This window comes from Microcebus murinus, chromosome 5, assembly GCF_040939455.1.
Source record: "Microcebus murinus isolate Inina chromosome 5, M.murinus_Inina_mat1.0, whole genome shotgun sequence".
Lineage (NCBI taxonomy): Eukaryota > Metazoa > Chordata > Mammalia > Primates > Cheirogaleidae > Microcebus > Microcebus murinus.
Genome location: NC_134108.1, coordinates 21,928,345 through 21,951,246, shown reverse-complemented (window position 1 = coordinate 21,951,246; position 22,902 = coordinate 21,928,345). Strand labels below are relative to the sequence as shown.

General features: G+C 36.3%; 1 protein-coding gene across 1 annotated transcript; it reads right to left on the bottom strand.

Annotated features, from left to right (window-relative positions):
• Nucleotides 1-5,957: 5,957 nt before the first annotated feature.
• On the bottom strand, nt 5,958-21,169 carry NMBR (neuromedin B receptor). Its single transcript, XM_012743283.2, has 3 exons — nt 20,748-21,169; nt 9,049-9,397; nt 5,958-6,536 (listed from the first exon to the last, which is right to left on the bottom strand). Exons 1-3 carry the CDS (start codon nt 21,167-21,169, stop codon nt 6,132-6,134), a joined length of 1,176 nt encoding a protein of 391 aa, XP_012598737.2. The 3' UTR covers nt 5,958-6,131.
• Nucleotides 21,170-22,902: the final 1,733 nt, after the last annotated feature.

Below are 22,902 nucleotides of genomic sequence, written 5' to 3'. Positions count from 1 at the left end.
AGAGTAATTATTATCTGTTTATTGCCCAAAAGGAGAGTTAGTTCCCAGAAATGAAACCTTGGTTAAGTTTTGCTCAATACCACTTCAAACACAAATTGGCCACCACGGATTAAAACTTGGCTCTGTACATAAGAAAGTTTTCCTGTTTGAAATTGTAGTAAGGAATAGCATTTGGAACACTAGGAATAACTTGGCAAACTAATTTAGAAAACAAAATGGTATAAAATGCTATAACCACAACAAATCAATAATGGTTCCTCTAATGATCATTAAAGATGCAGTTACAACCAGACATTCTTTAGCAATCTTCTTTTTATGCTTTTATGCAAAATAACTTTATAAAAATAACTTTCTGCACCAAAGCTGACCATATTTACTCACACTTTTCCCTCTTATTGAAAAAGTCTAAGGAAAACATACACATATGTTAATATATTTGAAGTTGAAACACATGTGCTTATTCTATTTTAAGAGAAGCCTAATGGTTGAAACATTTCATTTCTCAGACTTAGTGTAAATATTTTCTGAATGAGCAATAAAGCCAGTAATAAAATATTAGTAAATGGAAAAATTGTACTTGTTCAAAATCCATTAGCTATTTTGTAGCTCTACAGGATCTCATAAACATTTAAGACATGTTTCTAACAAGCAAATAGTCAAATGAAATATGTTTTCACATCCAAAAATTTCCATTAATTTTTATCTCTCTTCTCCCTTTTTTATGTAGCATGCAAAAAATATATAAATAAATTTGGGGGCAGAAAGAATGATAACATGTTTTTATATATGAAATTTATTTTTATAAAGGTATTCACATGGGTGACCAAGAATTTAAACTATTATCCTAATTCTTAAAGTTTAAAGCTAACTCAGAGAACCATTCTTTTTTTGTCCTCCAAGGTCAGGTAACCTCTACATTTCAGGGAAGAAAATGTACTCCTATCTTCCAATGAATTATCTGAATTCCAGATTCCTGGAAGTATTGCTTATAGATAAAATACATGAATTTAAAGTCAGATAGATAACAGTTCAACAAGATACTCTTCTATTCTTATTTTATCTGTTTATTAATGCCAGTTTCCTAATTCATAGATGAGAATCAGAATAATGTCCACCTTATAAGCTGATATGATGCACTCCTATACAGTGCAGGATCTTACACATGGTGAATGTTTAATAAATTTTATTTCTGGAGCCAGGAGCAGGGCTCAGATCTGTAATCCCAGCAACTCGGGAGCCTGATGTTGGAGGATCGCTTGAGACCGAGAGTTTGAGGCCAGCCTGGGTAACATAGCAAAACCTGGTCTCTATGAAAAACAAGAAAAGTTAGCCAGGTATGGTGGCACATGTCTATAGTCCCAGCTAGTAGGGAGGCTGAAGCAAGAGGATCATCTTAGCCCAGGAGTTGGAGGCTATAGTAAGATATGATGCAGTCACTGCACTCCAGCCTGGGTGACAGAGGGAGACCCCATCTCTAAAAATAAAAATAATAATTTTTATTTTATTACAGGAGGAATGATAACTTTAAAATATGATGATAGAAACTACCTTCCTAAACACTTACTATTATGCCAGGCACAGTGTGAGTACTTTGCATATATTATATAATTTAACCATTACAATGTTATTAACCCATTTTACAAATGAGATAATTGATGAAGAGCAGTCTCTGGTCCAAAGTATTCCAAGGATTCCATCTTTCTGTGTTTCTTTTGAACAACTCCTGATATGAAGAGGAGATTCACATAAAGAGACATGTCCTATATCTACATTAAAAATAATATTTTGGTGAAATTTCTCTCTATGATAGCATATATTACGGCATTAGAGATTTTTTCTGAAATATTTTGTTGAATTAAGGTATCAGACAAAATTATATACATCAGTGAATTGATTATCTTTCTAACATCTATTTCAATCTATGTATGTTTATTTAAACAGATCTGGAGTTTAGCATTTTTGTTCTTCTGATTAATACAAATTATTAGTTTGGTTTGTTTCTATAATGTGATTTCATACATAAATTTGGGGTTCATTTCTTTTAACACCATTATTTGGGAATAAAAACAAAATATTCAAATAACTCAGAAAAAAATATAAATTTTTCTAAAACTGAAAATGTAAAACTAGTATATATAAATTAAACATATATAAAATCCAACAAATGCCAAGTTTAAACTCGAATTTTAAGAAGAAACCAATAGCAGACGTGTGTGTGGGGGTATGTGTATAGAAGACATGAAGTTTTGTTTGACTTGAAAAGTTTGTGATAAGTGCAAATATTAAATACTTGCATTCATCATACTATATACAGTGTAATTATATATTATAGAATATATGGTAATGTAGTAAATCTCAGGTAGGTATTCCAAAGAGAGGGAATATTTTAGAAAGTGATACAATTCGCAGAACTTCTTAAAAATGAGAAATCATAACAGTTAGTGAGTGGATTAGGATTATAACCTAGCAGTTGAGTGTAATAACCAGATTCAAAACGTACTTTGTATAGATAATCTTCAACCTGCTTCATTTGTGAACAGAACTATAAGTATTGGCTTGGTCTCCAAAAAGCCAGGCTCAGCATTAACAGAAATTCTGACTTTTAATATTAACAGAAAGTAATTAGGAGAAAAATTTTAAATGCAGTCAAAAGCATGATATATTTATAATATCATCAATTCAGATATGTGGCTATTGTTAAAATTTTTTTTAAAAAAAAGGAAAACTGAAATTTGTAGTGCTATTATTACTCAATTAGTGTCATTGCATGAAAACATTTTTAACAAAATATGTATGTTAAAATTTTCTAAAATATTTCATAAATAAAAACATTTCATTCTTGAAAAACAAATTACATGCCATGTTATATAACAACATTATTCTCTTAAACTCTAAACTACCAGGAATTTATAGTTTAGATGTGCATATATCCCTTTAGTTTAATACATATATAGAGAGAGCTTCATATACATATGTGTCTTATAAGATATATATGCATCTATCTTGTAGTGCTTCATATATATGATATATATGCATATATGAAACTGAAAGAATCTTGTAAGATATATGCATCTATCTTGCAATCTTTTTTTTATTATTATTATTTTGGCATATTATGGGGGTACAGATTTTAAGGTTTCAATAAATGCCCATTTCCCCCCCTCCCCCCAAAAGTCTGAGTCTCCATCATGACCATCCCCCAGATGGTGCACATCTCACTCATTATGTATGTATATACCCGCCCCCCTCCCACCTCCCCAATACCCTATTACTGTAGCACCTATGTGTCAGGAAAGCTATTCAGGAGATTAATAAAACAAAAAGTTGGTTCTTTGAAAAAATAAACAAAATTGACACACCATTGGCTAAGCTAACGAAAAGCAGAAAAGAGAAATCTCTAATAAGCTCCATCAGGAATAAAAAAGGAGATATCACAACTGATCCCAAAGAGATACAAGATACAATTTATGAATACTACAAAAATCTTTATGCACACAAACTGGAAAATGTGGAGGAAATGGACAAATTCCTAGAAACACACAGCCTCCCTAGGCTCAACCAGGAAGAAATAGATTCCCTGAACAGACCAATCTCAACAGCTGAAATAGAAACAGCAATTAAAAATCTCCCTAAAAAGAAAAGTCCCGGTCCAGATGGCTTCACACCTGAATTTTACCATACTTACAAAGAAGAACTAGTACCTATCTTGCAGAAACTATTCCACAACATCGAGAAGGACGGAAACCTCCCCGACACCTTTTATGAAGCGAATATTACTCTGATACCAAAACCAGGAAAGGATGCAACAAAAAAAGAAAACTACAGACCAATATCCCTAATGAATATAGATGCAAAAATTTTCAACAAAATCTTAGCTAACCGAATCCAGACACTTATCAAAAAAATAATCCACCACGACCAAGTGGGCTTCATCCCAGGGATGCAGGGATGGTTCAACATACGTAAATCTATAAATGCAATTCACCACATAAACAGAAGCAAAAACAAAGACCACATGATTCTTTCAATAGATGCAGAAAAGGCTTTTGACAAAATTCAACACCCTTTCATGATACGAACACTTAAGAAAATAGGCATAGAAGGGACATACCTAAAAATGATACAAGCCATATATGACAGACCCATAGCCAACATCATACTGAATGGGGAAAGATTGAAATCATTCCCACTTATCTTGCAATCTTTTATAAATACGTGTGTGTATGTATATATTTCTACCATCATCTTAATACCATCAAAAAAAAAAAAAAGATTCTGCGTTGACCAAGGATTATTACTCTGAGGCTGTGGTTCCTTAGGGTTCAGTGAATGGGCCTTAAAAAACTTATAAAATCCTCAAATTCAGTGTAAGATTTGTGACCATTATTTGTTTGTGTGATTTTATAAGTGTATCTACAGCTTTCCTGAAGGTTAAGAACAACTATTCAAGGTAGAAGAAAACCACAGTTGAGAGGTTTTGGAGTAACAGAGAGCACACATCGTGATACAGTATCTGGTTTTATATACCACCTCGACATGACTGTATAATCCTCTTTAAGTTATTTAATATCTCTGAGACTCAACTTCCTAATCTATAAAATAAAGATAGTAACAAAACCTACTTCAAAGATGGGTTTACCATGAAATTAATGAACCCTAACTTCAGAAGCCTTGGCAACGAGTTCACATGATCAACTGTTTCTGTAAAATTTGCAAAATTGTATACTCTTTTGAATACAGATGCTCCCTCAAATAGTGTTACTTCACACCTTGCCAATATTGGATCCTTCCCTTGTTCACCTCAGTGATTATACTGAGGATTAAATTAGATAATAAATTTAGAACTATGCCTATAACACAGAAAACACTTCATTAGTGTTCACTATCATTATCAAATATCACAGGCAATTTGTATTTAGTTTTCCCATTGCTATGTACAATTAAATATTTCATATCTTAAATAGTACAGGTTTGGGATGTTTAAGCAAAAGCTTAGTATACTAACATGATCTTCTTAGCAAATTTGGAAAGAGAAAGAGTATGAAATATATGAATTTAAATATTAAATTTATTGATACATGCTTAAGAAAGGGGTAGCCTTTACAATTTAATCAAGACCATGTTTACATTTTGCTGAAAAAATTCAAGACATTTATTCAGAGAAAACTGTGATATCATGCAGAAAAACTTTCCTAAGTGAGATCCCATAAACTTATCAGCTGGCTATTGCAAGAGAGGATTCGTTGATGGTTGAACTCACCAGGATTACACAAATCTTATCACATCTATACAGAATTACACAAATCTTAGCACATCTCCACAAAATCAGCCAAATATTCAAGGATTTAGCAATGAATACAAAGATGGCCATACAAATTTCTTAGTCATAATTTTGTAATTTGGGACATATGACACCTATTTTACATTCATAATGTCAATCATATTTGTATGATACCTATTTTACAATTCATAATACAAATGTCATTGCTTATTTTGATCACATACCTAAAAGTTACAGATATAAACTATTTATATAAGTTATGATTGATTATGCAAAAAAATCACAATAAATATTGACTTGGGATTAAGTTCCACCTTTTGAATTTTGTATTTATTTTCTTTAAATGAAAGATAGATATATATACACATGCATATGTATTAGTTATGAATAAAATTCACCAGGAAAATATAACTTATATTTTAAATAATAGGAATTTAAATATAACCCTCATTGAATCATTGAGTCAATACAGAAATTTATTTTATACTTCAAGATAAAACAAATTTAAGATAAATATGCTAAAATTGGTTTTAGCAACAGCCTAAATCCCAAAGTAATATTGATTGACATACATATTGAATTGGTTTCTGAATCACTTTTAATGTGAGATATATGTAATGTATACGTGTGTGCATATATATGCGTACATAAATAGAGAGAGAAAGAGAGAGTTATATAAAGTCCAGATCAAAGAAAAATGTTTGTCATGCCTTTTTGATCCAATCACAAAATCGAGCTCTAATGAATTTGCTAAGCAACAGTAAGAATGGGAAAATTATTTAGTTCTGCTCTGCTCAATTGGAATAAAAAGTTAGAAGTTCTCCCCAGATAGTGAGTTGAAGGGCCAAAGTCACAGTGCCATTTCTGTGGGCTTCATACTGTGCCCATTTAGTAAAACAGAATTGGTCACCACGTTCTTAGCATTACTTTTCAGAGATGTCATACGCACTGCTGAAGAGCTGAGTAGGTAGCTGGTTGATCTCTCTCGATAGGACTTCCTCCCACAACAGAGCTGGCTGTTGAAATGCCTCCTGAAGCTTTCACTGAGTAGGTAAAGAGCAAAGGGATTGACACAGGAATTGCAAAAACTCAGAACCCGAGCAACTAAGGTGACAATCAGGTGGCCTAGAGACGGATCAATTTCCTTATAGTTGAAAGACCGATACATGTAGAGGATATGATTTGGAAACCAACAGAAGAAAAAGCAGGCCACAAAGACCAGCACGATTTTAGCCAGCCGTTTCCGTGTTTCCATCTGCAAATATAAGAAAACAGTCCTACTGATTATAATGTAAATACAACCAGCCACTTCCCAAACTTATATCATATCACAACAGGAGTAAAACTTACAGCACAACAATACATGCAAAATACATAAATTATTTATGTTCCTCATCAAGATGATGATTTTAACAGTTTAATAAAGACTATTTTGGTAACTTACTATTTTCATGTCAAAATATTTGACAGTTTATATAAGACTAGATGGTAAATTATTAATAAATGGCTATGTCTTCATGTTAAAACTATGATCTTTAAAATTCCATCTTATTTTTAACTATCTTCTTTTGCTTAAAGTTTCATGGTATTCAGTACATATATAAATCATCTGTTTGCATTAAATCCACTAAATTAATGAACCATAAAATATAATCAAGCTTAGGTATTTTTTTAAAAAATATGGGTGTTTGGAATAGGAAAAAGTGATATGGTGAGGCAGGGCTTGACATTTTTTAACTGTAACTCCACAGAAAAGAACTTGAGATTTATACTCTTCACTCACATAAATGAAAAGCATGTGATAAACTGTGAATCCTGTAAACATTACTATGTTGTCACTTTTAAGATTAAAATACATTTTCCTTTTGGCATCAAGTTCACATATTGTGTTTACTGTTTTTTCAGAAGGTCTTCAGGAATGTGATAAATAGACAAAATTCAAATACTGGACATCAATTTTTTTAATCTACAATTTTAAAACATCTGGAGTCTAAGGTTTAGCTCATATTTGTCTAGTTTGTTCTGATATTTAAATGAGGCAATGCAAACATGTAAACATAATTTATCAACAAACCTGATAGTAGGCATTGTGATATTTTCTGAGCTAAAACTATTGGTCATCAACTTGAATGTCTAGAGAAGACTGGAAAGTTTCAGGATGGGAACAGATGTGAGGTTAAAGTGCAGTAGAGAGCACTGATGGAGGAAGCAAGAGAAGGTGCAAGTGAAGAGAAGTCCCTTCAGGAAGCAGAATGTGACATCCCACATGGACTGTGGTGGCACACATGTTAGGCAACCCAGCAGTTTTAAGGAAGTCAAATATGAAATTTATATTACTAAGCAGTGTCATTCCCAGCAGGCAGAGCATGGGTGCAAGAATTTTATCCCAATCTATACTTAGAGATTCATGTGCCCAGGCAGGCTGTTGGAATTGAGCCTGCCTGTGCACTTCTTGGATGATGGCAAGACCCAGTCAGAGTTTATAGGCCCCAATAGGGAAATTCACAAAAACAAGGCAAAGCCAAGGCCATTAAAAAACAAAACAAAACATTTGACAGAGGGACTGTGTGTGAGAGAGAAACACAAGTTTACAAACCAAAAGGAAAAACTCAAATACCTAAATTAAAATACACATCAGCTCAATAGGGCTCTAAATAAATGAACTGATTATATAAAGTAAAACCACAGTGAGCCTATGACATAAATATTTTGTTTCAGTAATGCCAAATGTTTAGATAATAAATTTATTAATTTGTCAAGCAATGCCTTTAATGATTCGTTGATTGTTTAAGTCTTTAAGGCAGATGTGGATCTTTGATGTTGATGGCCATCCATTAATGGAGGTTGCCTTCCATGCAAGAAAACTTTACCAGGTTCTGCTGTTGCTACAGGACCCAAGGTCCCAGCCTATTGCTCCATCTATATTCCAGCGAATTTTAATGGGCTGTGATTCAATGTGTTTGCCTTCGAATTGGAACAGGCACCCATAACATCCCTGTGCCTACAGAACCCTTCAGAGGAACTTTTCTAGGAGTACACAAAAGTACAACTAAAAACTCTTTCCAACACACAAAAAAATACTATTTCCTTCGCTTTGTGGATTAACACAATTGGTTTTTACCTGAAATTAGTGCGGCATATTCTTTAAGGAAGAAAAAAGTACATAAGATACATGTTGTAATTTTTAAATTAGAGAAGGTCATAAATTTGAGTTGGACCACAGATTGCTTCAGCATCCGCCCACCTTTGGATCATTCTCATCCTTTTTCTGCCGCACAGGCTGTTCCCAGAGCCTCCCATTCTGGCGTCTCACCCGAGCCCCATCCCCAGATCCTAGGTAGTATCCTACAGTCCTTTCCTGATGCATCCTTCTTCCCAACTCCTACCATCTTTAGTGGGCTAATTGGAGAAGAGACAATAATTTTAAAAATTTATACTTCATATGTGAAAATTTTCTGGTTTATTATGTTGTTTGTTGCATAAATATTTGCACATATAAAAGGCCTTTAGAGACAGCAATATCTCATGATAGCATTCTAGGTTTAGTCACAGGCCCAGATGACTGGTGAGCTGGACCTAACGAGGCGTTGACATTGCCATGATATGACCACATATTAGAAATCCCCTCACATTCATTCCAGTGAAGGCTAGTGTGGGTCTGACTCTGTTCTCATCATTCATAGAATTGAGAGCCCATGAAATAGAACACAAAATCGCAATTACTGGTCCTTCCCAGCACATCTCCAACACACAACTACTAAGCTCACCTGTTTTTTGGTATGTTCATTGTATTCTCCAGGAAGATTATGTGCACTTTTAATTAAGGTCTTTGCAATATGATAATAATAAATGCTAATAATAGCAAGAGGTATGAGGAAATAAACCAAGAAAATGAGCACTGAATGAATCTTGGGATGTAATTCATCCGTCTGAGGGTAGGGAATACACGCTGTGAAGCTGCTATTGTCCAAGCTATCGATGCGTGCCACTTCCGAAAACACCGCTTCGGGAACTGCCAACAGCACAGAGACCACCCAGATGCCCATGGCCTTCACACAGGTCCACAGCACTGCTCCTGATGTCTGCATGTCCATAGGGTTTACAATAGCTCTGTACCTGGGAAGATAATACATCTCAAATTATTCTCTTCAAAAGAAAGAAGGAAGACCTCTTACGTGATAAAGAGGTGCCACACTCATCATTCCCTGGCTGTTTGGTAGTGTATGGAAGACCGAAGGTCCCTGGCTCCTTGTCCACAAGTCATTCCACTGCTTAGTAGCACAGAAGACAGGAAGAGAGAGGAAAATAGTTTATGTTGGCATTTTCCAAATTGTGGTCATTTGTTTACCTCTTTCACAAGTTTCTTCTAAATATGCACATACTATGTGCATCATTTATTGAATATTTTTAGCTTTCTTTTTTAAATTTATTATGACTGTAATTAATATAAATAGACAATAACTATGAAATAGAAAATGTGCACAAAATAATATCATTAGATTCTTCCTTGATACCAGTCTATAGCTTCTGAGCCTGAGACCTCCTACTTTTTTCCTTAAAGCCATATAATAAATCTTAGAGGCTAATCCAGATTGAGATTTTTCTCCATAATCCAATCATAAGGAGGACTAAAATAATTGAAAATGGAGTAATAATTCTGTCTTTACAGCTCAAATTTATTTCATGTCAAGATCCCATAAAATTCTCTCTAATCCCACCTAATATACCAGCAATATACTAATGATAAAGGAATCACATACCAGGACACAGTGATTTAAACAATCTAAAACTTTCCACAACTAACTCAGTCACACATTAAGCAAGGCAATAATGATGCAAAAAAACCAAAATTGTATATAAACCTCAAATTATTTAAAAGTATTTCAGGTTACAGTATACCTAGAAGATAACAAGATACAGTGGAATGTGATTTCAGTCAGACAAATCTGAGTTATTATCCTATCTCTGATATCATTTGGAAAATCACTTAATTCTGACTTTTCATTCATAAGGTAGAGACAAAAACACCTTCCTCAAAGCTTTTGTGATTAGGAAAAATTTATAAAGCACCTATTACAGTGCCTGGCAATTAGCAGATCCTAACCAGGTCAAGACACTACATCTTCTCTTTATTTACATTTGAATTAGTCTGATGTTCTAAAAATTCAGAATATTTCAGGCCATGTGACAACCAGTGAAAGTCTCCTTCTGAGGTTCTGAAAAAGTGCTTCCCATGCCCCACCACGGAAGATAAACATCTCACAGCCACAGCATCACCTGAGGGTGGCTCTTCTCTCTCCTGATTGGCTGAAGGTGTCATTCCCAGACCCTCCATAGGAGAAGGGCAATTCATGTTTTGATCTAGAGGTACTTCTTACATGAAATGAAAAAGCATATAGAAATCAAAGAAGAGCAGCTGCACAGAACCTCAAAAGGTAAGTAAAGTGCATAATGCATTTTACTCAGGTTTCCCACATGGTGGAACTCAATGGGCAGGTGTTCCCTTCCTTTGTTCTTTTTTTTTTTTTTTGAGACAGAGTCTCACTTTGTTGCCCAGGCTAGAGTGAGTGCCGTGGCATTAGCCTGGCTCACAGCAACCTCAATCTCCGGGGCTCAGCGATCCTACTGCCTCAGCCTCCCGAGTAGCTGGGACTACAGGCATGCGCCACCATGCCCGGCTAATTTTTTGTATATATATTTTTAGTTGGTCAATTAATTTATTTCTATTTTTGGTAGAGACGGGGTCTCGCTCAGGCTGGTTTCGAACTCCTGACCTTGAGCAATCCGCCCGCCTCGGCCTCCCAAAGTGCTAGGATTACAGGCGTGAGCCACCGCGCCCGGCCTTCTTCCTTTGTTCTTAATTGCATGTTCTTAAAAAACTAAAAGGCTTAGAATTGGTAACTAGAATGAGCAAATTTTTTTGGTTTTTTTAATCAGATTAATATATTCAAAAAATTTACAAAAAAATCAGAGAGTACTAAGAGTCCTCTAAATAAAAATAGTAGTTCTGTTTCATCTCAAGGCCCACTTCTGAATGTAAAAAAAAAAAAAAATCATATTATAACCTCCATATTTCTAAGAAACGTACTTTTACCACTCTTTTTTTAATTAAATGTAGATATTAGCTCTTGGCATCCTTTTATGGTAGTTGAAAATTTATCTCTCTCATACTACCTCTCCTCCCCCCCATCCCCAACATCCTGATTTAGACATTTATATTGTGTTTATATAGTTAATAGATAACGATTGTGACTAAATAAACATCATTTACTGCAGAGTTAAGTAGTATATTGTGATGATGTTCTTTCTTATACACTTATTTGATTTCCCTAGAGTTAATATTTCCTCATTTTTTTCATTTTCATAATTTTCCATGTACCTGAATTTATTTTTTTTCCTAAGTATTCCTTCACCACCTTCCTGAATAATTGGAATCCCAGTTCTTGAATCTTAATTCTTCTTCTTTCTTAGTTTTACACATTTATCAATCACATCTTCAACTTCTTTATGAATTTATTTTCTAAGATACTCTATTAGCTTTAGCCTCCATCCCTCCATCCTTTTTTCTGAATTTTTTTATTTCTGAAAAAGCTGATTGTCAATTTTTATGTGGAAGAAGGTGAGGAAAGGGCAGAGAGGTGATCACTACAAACAGACTAAGCCTTCTTTTTAAATTATCAAAAGCCACAAAGGGCATTCTTAATTTTCTTCCGTCTATTTAAAAAAATGGATATGTTACTTCGCTATCCTATATCTAAGCATATACTATTGTCAAAGCACAGTCTCTACAACAGCACACCCACCAGAGCTGCTACAATAAAGTACTATAAACTAGGTGGCTGATAAGCAACAGAAATTTATTTCCCACAATTCTGGAAAATAGGACGTCCAGAGATCGAGGCGCTGATAGATTCAATGTTTGGTGAGAACCCCATTCCTATTACATAGATGGAAACTTCTCGCTGTTTCTTCCCATGGTGGAAAGGTCAAGGGTCTCTCTGGGATCGCTTCATAAGGGCACTAATCCCACTCACTCACATGACCCAATCACCTCCCAAAGGCCCCACCTCCTAACATCATCATCTTGGGGGTTAGGATTTCAACATATGAATTTTGAGGTGACACAAACATTCAGACCATAGCAGGCATGATAACCATAAAGGATGTTGAGAAACTTTAAACAAATGAAAATTATAAATCTCTCACTCTGATAAGATTGCTAGCAACAGATAACTTATAGAAAGCAAGAAACCTAGCAGGAACGTAGGACAAGGATAGGGAAGGCCTTTTCAACAGGGAGGATTCTGAGCCACCTCCTGCAAGAAAAAGTAGACACCAGGGATAGTCTCTAAATGATACATATTTGAATGAAACGGTAGTCTTGCAAATTCTAAAAAAACAGAAATTATAGTTGAAAATAACAGATTACCAAAGTGGTGTTATTAGTATTGAAGCACAGCTTACAATTGTCAAAGAATGTTATACAACAGCCAATGTTCTACATGCATCTTTGAAAAAATAAAAACCAAAAAGTAAAGCAAGATAGCGCAAGTCAATGTGGACACATTTTATCATGCTTCCTTCTAAATATTTATAGAAAATTTCACATGTGTGAAGATATATTTTCCCTTACAATTAGTCTCAGAAAGATATCCCTGACTGAAAAGTAGGTACTAGAGAATAATCTATGAAAAAGAAGACAAAGATAAACATAATTACTATTCATGTATTAAATATCAATAAATAAATATACTTATTTTGGATCTAGCTTATGACATCTGCATCCATTTTAAATTAATGTAAAGAGGTAATTACGTTTAATAATAATATAAAATATATGATGAAAATTTGATCATTTTTAGCTCTTACAAAGTCATCACAACATCTCAAAAATGCCCATCTCCATATTTCTGAAAAATTTTCTAGTTATACTACCCATAGTTTCTTTTTTATTTTCTATCAAACTTTCATTTGTCAGGCTAGGAATAGGTCAACAAAGAGTATAAGTGTGAACTACATGATAAGAGAAGAGATCTTGGTCACTGTTGTATCTCTGATACACAACACACCCGGAGCGTGATAGGTTTTCAAGAAATGGTTGTTGAACTAATAAGGAAACTGTGGCCTGAGCAACAAAGAGTTCCTTGTTAAGAGCAATTGTGATCGAGTGGGGTGGGAGTTGTTAGATATTACACTGAGATGGGAATGGTGGTGAGGAATGCAGACAGAGTCTAGTGTAATGATGCCCAACGTGCATCAATCTTCAGAATCACCCTGAAAGTGAAATAAGGTAAAAAGTATTAGTAGGTTTTTCCCCGGACTCACTGATGTAGAGTTTCTAGGATGTGAAATGTGAGATTCTGCATTTTACTTAGATTTTTGGGTGGTTCTGAATAAAAGCCAGGTTTCTAAACCACTTTCAAGAGGACTGAGTGCAGCAGCAAGCATCTTTGTCACAGATGTCCTGCAAGATTGTCCAGTGCAATGGGTGCATGTTCAGCAGCAGCCTGGGGAGGATCTGGAATCCAGCAGAAGTCTGGTAGTTGAAGAATCAGATGCTTGCCCTTTATAATATGTCATATCATGTTGAAGACATTATTCTGATTTTGACAATAAGGAAAACACTGCCTTGTGGGCATGTGGTTAGTGCTATTTTATCATTTTTCTCCAAGTAAAACATTTGGGCATAACAGATGCAGGGTTGGCACCCAGGTGCCATAAGCTCTCCAGCCTGGTGCAATATCTCCTTATAAGGTGTCCCAAAGTTTTCCGATCAAGGTAGGTGAATAATCTTCAAAAACTATAAAGTTATATATAAATTACGGCAATGTTATGAATTTTGTGAGAATTATACAGTGTCATTCTAAGTCAATGTGTGAAATTCTAAGGAAAAGAGGGAAATAATCTAGAAGTGTTTGAGGTCAATGACTAAAATGTATGTAATTTATTAAAGTCAAATATAACAAAACAACCTTTATTTAACAATATGCCCTATAAATTCAAATCAAAAACTAATAAACTGGTAAATTGATGCCTCCCAATTTGTTCTTTTTGCTTAAGGTTGCTTTGGCTATCAGGGGTCCTCTTTGGTTCCATACAAAACATAGAATTATTTTTTCTAGATCTCCAAAAAGTGATGTTGGTGTTTTCATAAGGATTACATTGAATCTGTAGATCAGTTTGGGTAGTATAGACATTTTAACAATGTTGATTCTACCAACCCATGAGCTTAGTATAGTTTTCCACCTGTTTACATCCTCTGCTATTTCCTTCCTCAGTGTTTCATAGTTCTCCCAGTAGAGATTTTTCATCTCCTTAGTGAAATATGTTCCTAGGTATTTTATTTTCTTTGTTGCTATTGTGAAGGGTATTGAGTCTTTGATTTGGTTCTCAGTTTGACTGTTGTTTGTTTGTAGGAATGCTACTGATTTCTGTACATTGATTTTGTAACCTGAGACTTTGCTGAATTTGTTTATCAATTCCGATAGTCTCATGGAAGAATCTTTGGGACTTTCTAGATATAAGATCATATTGTCAGAAAAGAGTGATAACCTCTTCTGCCCCCATTTGGATCCCCTCGATTACCTTCTCTTGTCTGAGTGCTCTGGCTAGGAAGGACTTCCAGCACTATGTCGAATAGAAGTGGTGACAAAGAACCTTGTCGGGTTCCAATTCTAAGTGGGAATACTTTCACTTTTTCCTCCGTTCAGTATGATATTGGCTGTGGGTTTGTCGTATATGGCTTTTATCATTTTGGGGTAATTCCTGCCTATGCCTATTTTGTTAAACATTCTTATCATAAAAGGGTGCTGAATCTGAATTTTGTCAAATGCTTTAAATCCTCAACATCTCTACTCATTAGGGAAATGCTAATCAAAACCACAATGAGAATGGCTTTTATGGAAAAATCCCAAAACAACCAATGTTGGTGTGGATGCAGAGAGATAGCAACACTCATAAACTGCTGATGGGACTGCAAACTAGTACAACCTGTAAGAAAAGTAGTATGGAAATATCTCAAGGAACTAAAAGTAGAACTTCCATTTGATCCAACAATCCCACTACTGGGTATCTACCCAAATGGATAAAAGACATTCTATAAAAAAGACATCTACACTTGAATGTTTCTATCATAGCAGCAAAATTCACAATTGCAAAGATGTGGAAACAACCCAAGTGCCCATCGATACATGAGCGGATACCATGGAGTACTACTCAGCCATAAAAAACAATGGTGAACTACCTATTGTATTTTCCTGGATGGAGCTGAAGTCCATTCTTCTAAATGAAGTATCACAAGAATGGAAAAATAAACACCACGTGTATTCACCATTAAAGTGGTACTAATCGACCAACAATAATGTGCACATATGGGAAGTAATATTCATAGAGTATCGGGCACGAGGGAGGGGGGAGGAGGGGATGGGGCAACTCACACCTAACTGGTGCAGTGTGCATTGTCTGGGGGATGGGCACGCTTGTAGCTCTGACTCAGGTGGAGCACAGGCAATTTATGTAACCAAAGCATTTGTACCCCCATAACACTGAATTTTTTTAAAAATTTTAAAAAAAATCCATAAAGGAACTATCTAAAATAAAGAAATGTAAAAAAATAAATAAATAGAAAGCAAAATAAAGTGAGTTAGCCAAGTCCCCCCCCCAAAAAAAAACCTAATAAACTAAGAGCAGAAATTACAATTCATTCTGTTTCTCTGTTATATAAAAATAACACCAGAGTACTCATTTTGGAAAGTAAATTTTTCTTTTTAAACAGAAAGCTAGAAAAACTAGAAAGCTCCTAGAAAAACTTATGATTTGCATTTAGTAAAAGTATGGGTCATTTTATGCTTTTCAACTTTTATTTTCTCTATTCCTCGTTTCCTCCCATTTTTATAACTGTCATGTGTTGTTTGTATTTTTAAGCTGCCTTAATTTTTTTTAGAAAAAGTTAAACCTAAATAAATCATCCCCCTGGAACTATCTGTTATCTGTAGGGTGAGTGATCTGTAGGGTGATACACCTATCTTCTTAGGTGTATGACCAACCTGAACTCTCCAAAAAAATTAGAAGCACACCCTGAGTGCCAATCTCAGCACCAATTGAGCAGCAAGAGCTTCGCAGCATATTGTCCAGGGCTATGAAGAAAAGAAGAAAGCATCTCTAGTCAGGGGCAAGTGGTTAACCAGTACCTGCACTTCAGTCAGGAGTTTTGATGAGAAATCAGCAAACAAATGTAACAACAGCACTCCCTCCCACCACTGGACAGTGATGGAAAAGTCCTGTGAAGGCTGGGTGGCTCACGCCTGTAATCCTAGCACTCTGGGAAGCCAAGGTGGGTGGATCGCTCAAGGTCAGGAGTTCAAGACCAGCCTGAGCAATACCGAGACCCCATAAATAGAAAGTAATTGGCCAACTAAAACTAAATATAGCAAAAATTAGCCAAGCATGGTGGCACATGCCTGCAGCCCCAGCTACTTGGGAGGCTGAGGCAGAAGGATTGCTTGAGCCCAGGAGTTTGAGGTTGCTGTGACCTAGGCTGACACCATGGCACTCTAGCCTGGGCAACAGAGTGAGACTCTGAATCAAAAAAAAAAAAAAAAGAAAAGTCCTGTGAAGCTTAGGGAATGTTAGATCCAGGGCATGTATTCAATCTGTTTCAATATTTTAACAAATAATTATACTGAAAAGAATATCTGTTTGCATTGGTATAATATTCAAATAATATTAATGATTCAGGTTTTGTCTACTGACTCAGTTATGAAATTAAATTTGATTATCCTAACTAGCACACAAAAGCTTGAAATTATTAATACTTTAGCAGTTTAATCAGATTTTGAATGATATTATTTCTACATTTAATCCAACATTGGCTATTTAGTATCAGAAAAACATTATCACCCAATATATTAAATTAATATCAGTTTCATTTTTATGCTTGTTATGGTTTCACTTTTAAAATTTAATTTATAAATGCATTTTAATTAACTGTTATATAAGAAGCAGGATAAGGGATTCATATTTAGTTTGATATTTGTAAATACACAAAATTATAAAGTTTACAGCTTAGCACTAGGAATCTGTAGGAATATTTCCCTGTAAAAGAAAAAGAACTCCATTCCTAAGAGTTATTTGCATTTTAATAATAGGCCTTTAGAGGCCAAAAGGTATTCAAGAATCAGAGAAATGACATTCTGAGTTTGGAAGGGTAGCTATCCTAATAAACAGTGAGGGAGACATGTATAACACCACCCAAAAGCAAGATATGGTTTATGGGGTGACACCTACCTAATGTCAAAGTACACGTGTCCCAATACTCCACAATAGGAGATGGGAATGTATGTGTGTGTATGTGCATGTATCCATGTGTGTTTGTGTAAAACTGTTAGAAATGTGATACAATAGAGAATATAGTAATACTTTTAATCAGCTATTTAATGTGAGCAAGCAAAAAAAAAGTACACTTTTAAAATAGTAACAAAAAAATCTAACAATATATCGTTAAAAAATAAATAACTGAGAGTACCACCATCACCATTTCAGACCACACACTGTCTCTCCTCAAGCCATACTGGTTATGATATGCCTCTGAGCACATCATAACCATACTCAGTGGACACAAATGATCTTTCTAGGATGTACCAGCTGAAACTCCTTGAAAGGGTTTGCAAAGTCAAGGATTAATAATCACAAGGACTAGTATCACCTTACCATCTTTTCACCATATCAAACAAGGTGATTTAGGCCTCCAGATATATTTAGTATATTGTGTTTCTTATTTTAGTCTAGGCAATTGAGTAATGCTGTCCTCAATGATATATAACGTACAAATCTCCATTTCACATTGGGATATGTTTTCTGAAATCTAATTATCTTCCTGGGCTTTTTTCTATACCACTGGGCTCTCTATTTCTTACCTCTGTACCTTTATTTTGTTAGTCAAAGACACTTAAGCCATCCCATGAAGTTAAGATATATGGCTAAACAAATAATTGAATTTATTGTTTAAAAACTCTAATAACAGGTTTTTATTTGTTTGTTTGGTTTTCCATGGCTGTAACTACCACTTAATTTTAAATTCAAGGTGTGTCTTTTATTTTGCAGTTATATTTTATGATGTTCTTTCCCTGTAATAAAACTGATGAATCGGCTTCTAAATCCTTTTGTTTTTTTAATGCTTGTGTGCTTTGCTTGAAACTTTAACTTTTAAGTCTGCTGTTAATAGAAAAGGCTAATAGCAGTCATACCTGGAATACCTGGAAATGTAATAATGTGGTTTAATGGTGAAGAGTTCAGGCTTAACACTGGGTTCAAAAATGCTGGCTCCATCACTCATTAGCCGTGAGATCATGAAAATGTTGCTGAATTTCCAACCTCAGTTTTTCTTCCCTCTAAAATAGTTAATTTTAACATAATAGTGCCTACGTCATAGTATTGTGAAGGATTATAAAATCACACAAAAACTTAGCATCGGGCAAAGTGCAATTAGTCTCACCATCCACAAGAAATCACAACACTTCATGAGATAAAGCAAGAGGCTATCAAGCACTCATCAATACTCGGTTGCTATGTTCTAGAAGAGAAATAGAAGTGTAGACAATATATAATAAACCATTTCCAACCCATTTTCAGTGAATATTGTAATATATTGTATAATTTCATTACTGGTGACTCCGATTCCTTAATTTATATTTTCAAAAGACACACTGGTAGGCAAGGGTAGTTTATGGACCAAGTAGAAGAGGCAGCTCACCTTTCTTTATCATCATTCAAATATCCATGCTGTGTTCACAAAGTACTTGATACACACATGAAACAGAAAAAGTCAGTAAATATATGAGGATTAGCGTTTTCTCTGACCTTGGTCAGGGCAAGTGTACCTGTGTCTCCACGACAATAGATTGAGAAAATTGGTGTGAAATAAACTCCACCTGGAGTCTTGATGCCAATATCACATTTTAAAAATGAAAGCATAATTATAGTAATTTTAACTATGGCGATAGCTAGTCATTAAGTTTTATTCTAATGATTAAGTAGGGTTTTTTTTAACTTTCTAGGTAAAATGGGTCCCGTAAGGAGGGACAGCTAAACTAAAAAGTCACATTTAGGTTTTGGAATTCAAAGAAAACTTTTCAGAGGATAATAGAAAGGGGGCCATGTAAGCCAAATGAGGTGCATAATTTACACAAAAGGCAGCAAAGTTTCCAGGAGTGTAGTTTTACGGAGTATATTACATGAACTAAAAAGTGAATAGATTTCTGTTTAATAAGATAAAGACATCCAACTCTTTCCTGAATACTGTCTGTCTTTCAATAAAGATTAACTCTTCAATGCCAAAGTAATGTAAAGGAATTATTGCAAATACCAGGGAATTCAGATCCAGACTCACTCATAATCACTCAGACTTTCACTCATAATTTAATATGTAAATTAAAGAGGAGAGTAAACACCACCTTAATTATCCAAGTTATATTGTTTATCTAAATAGCTTAAGTCAGCCCCCTAGTCCCAGGGAGAATTAGACCACAGCTCCATGTAATGATGCCTAATTGTACATTTTGCCCCCACCTCTACCCAGACACTTCCTCCTACTTAAATGGCCAAAAGCATGATTATAGAAAGCTTGCAATAGGGGCACTGGACTCTGAGTCAAGAGGCCTTGATTTTCCTCTCAGCTCTCCCATTAGGAATTACATTCCCTGGGCCTCAATATCCACATCTGGAAAATGACAAGGTTGAACTAGTTGATCTGTAAGGTAGAATAAGGAACACTTCACACCCTTAAAATACATGAAAAGCAGATTTGATATCAAAGATGTATTTTTACAACATTATTTTAAGATACTAAAATTTGATACCAACCTGTAAAAAAAAAAAATCACTTAACTTCAGGTATTCATCAAGAAGAATGTGAAAAGTCATCTGTCTGAAGAATATTTCTTATTCTAATGGTTTTGCTTCTAATAAATAGTATAATTCAGTTAATAAGTGTAAATAATGTTTCCCCTTATTTGAAAAAAAAATCAAAATTAAACATTTGCTTAATAGTAAGTCAGACATTCTTACCTTTCAGATTATTATTCTACTGAATAAGGAAAGAATATTTCTAAGATTTTAGGCACACACAAAAGGCTTCCACAAGATAGTTGCACTTTTACACGTTTATTCTATACCTTTTCTATGAAATAGACAATAAAGGTTCCCAAAGTGTGTTCAGATGAGGGCTAGGATATGCCCTTTCAAATGCGATTTTAATTATTTTAAAAAATAGTAATTTTCTTACATTTTTTTCAAGTTTCACATCTCCGTCGGTTTTAACTAAGTGTACTTCCCGGATCCATTCTCCCTCCTCATCCCCAGCCTTTCTTTGCACCCTTCTCCTGGGTGCATTCCGGCAGCAGGTATAGCTTCTCTCCCCGCCCCTCTCCACCACTTTTCTAGGCCACCCCAGCGCCACCTGTGCCCTTACCTGTCGGCACTGAGGGCAGTGAGCGTGAACACGGACACCCCCACGGAGGTGAGCTGGATGACCGGGATCAGCTTGCAGCCCACCTTTCCGAACACCCACTCGTCAAAGAAGTAGCGCGAGGCGTCCACGGGGACGCACGTGAGCAGCAGCAGCAGGTCCCCGGCCGCCAGGTTAGAGATGAAGATGTTGGGGACGCTCCTCATGGCGCTGTTGGTGAGGAAGATCTTCACCAGCATGGTGTTGCCCAGCAAGCCCACCGTGATGATGAGCAGGTAGAGGGACGGGATCACGCAGCGGATCGCCAGCTGGGCGGAGGCCCCGTCCGAGGCTGGCAGGAGCTCCCTTTCGTCTACGTCGGGCACGAAAGCGCTGAGGTTCGCGCCCGCGAGCAGGGAGAAGTTGGAAAGAGGCGCGGGGGGCATTGTCTCCTTCCCAGGAGAGTCCGCTGGGGTTTTCCTGCGCCCAGGGGCCCCGAAAAGTGCAACCCGCACCTGGGTTTAATTGCCTTCCCCCTCGCCGGGCAGGCTCACTCCCCGCGGGGACGTGTCACCCCGCTGCGTCCCACAGAGGACGGGACTGGCGAGAAGTCTGCCCGCACGCTCCGGCGAGTCACTTCTGGGAGGGTCGCATTGGCTCCTGCGAGCTCTGAATTTAGATTTAAAAAAATAAAAGAAGAAAAGGAGCGGTTGAGTCTTTGTTTTGTGTTGAATGGTTTGATCTCGCTTCTAGCTAGCAGAGAACAGCCCTTTGGAGAGGAAGCAACTGTCCCTCTGGGATTAATGGCAGCACCTGCCCGACTGTTCGCGCACAGGAGCGGAATCTGTCCCGGGAGCCTCCGCTGAAATACTGGGAACGGGCGTGGGGGCGGCCGCACTTTGTTTTCGCACAGCTTTGCTCTTGTTTCTGCAGTGCCCGCTGTGCTGTGTGGGGTCGCAGGGGCGCAGAGCCCTCGCTCTCTCTCACTGCGTCCCTGCAGACACCCACCCTTACCCGCCTCCCAGCGGGAGGAGCCCAGGCGAGAAGTTTGGGGCCCTCGGAGGCTTAGGGGCTGAGCTGGCAGGTTCCTAATGCCGCACACTAAATTTAGGAAAAAAGAACGTCTTCCAAGAGTGAAGTAAATGAATACAATCCTTTCCCTCTTCTTCTTATGATCCACATCTCCTAGCCCAACTATGGAAATTCTTTCCTATAGTTGGCACATTATTTTTAAACTTACTTTTTATTAAAATATAACATGCATAAAATACACATTTATTGAATTTAATGCTTATCCTAACCACCATTCAGAATCAACAACCTAACCACCACCTCCCAAAGTATCCACTATTCCACCTGCTACCATCTTAGACTAATTTGCCTGCTATTGAGCATCATATAAATGGAATTATTCCATACACACTCTTATGGCTAGCTTCTTTCACTCAATATTATATCACTGTGACCCATCCATGCTTTTGCAAGTAGCATTTTGATAGCTGCATAGTATTCTATTTTATAAATATACCACTGTTTATTTATCCACTCTCAGGTTGATTGACATTTGGAATCCTTACAATGATAGCCAATGTTTTAAATAATGTTTCTGTGAATATTCTTGTATATGTCTTCTGGTGCACATTTAAATAGATCCCAGGTGTGGATTTGCTAAGTCACAGTACTTGAGTATGTTCAGCTTTAATAGAAACTGAGAATTTTTCAAAAGAAATTACTTTTTTTTCTTTTGGAATTTTTTTTTTTTTTTTTTTTTTGAGACAGAGTCTCGCTTAATTGCCCAGGCTAGAGTGAGTGCCGTGGCGTCAGCCTCGCTCACAGCAACCTCAAACTCCTGGGCTCAAGCAATTCTACTGCCTCAGCCTCCCCAGTAGCTGGGACTACAGGCATGCGCCACCATACCCGGCTAATTTTTTCTATATATATCAGATGGCCAATTAATTTCTTTCTATTTATAGTAGAGATGGGGTCTCACTCTTGCTCAGGGTGGTTTCGAACTCCTGACCTCGAGCGATCCGCCTGCCTCGGCCTCCCAAAGTGCTGGGATTACAGGCGTGAGCCACCGTGCCCGGCCTCTTTTGGAATTTTTGATGACATTTATTAAGGCTGAATATATATATGCTTATGACTGAGCAATACCACTCCTAGGCACATACTCAATAAA

What these genes read in the sequence shown, in the direction of transcription:
- NMBR (XM_012743283.2), bottom strand. Translation starts at nt 21,169, where the DNA reads ATGCCCCCCGCGCCTCTTTCCAACTTCTCCCTGCTCGCGGGCGCGAAC. An exon ending in ACTGCCCTCAGTGCCGACAG is followed by an intron (nt 9,398 to 20,747) that starts GTAAGGGCACAG and finishes TTATCTTCCCAG; the next exon opens with GTACAGAGCTATTGTAAACC. An exon ending in ATGAACATACCAAAAAACAG is followed by an intron (nt 6,537 to 9,048) that starts GTGAGCTTAGTA and finishes TTATATTTGCAG; the next exon opens with ATGGAAACACGGAAACGGCT.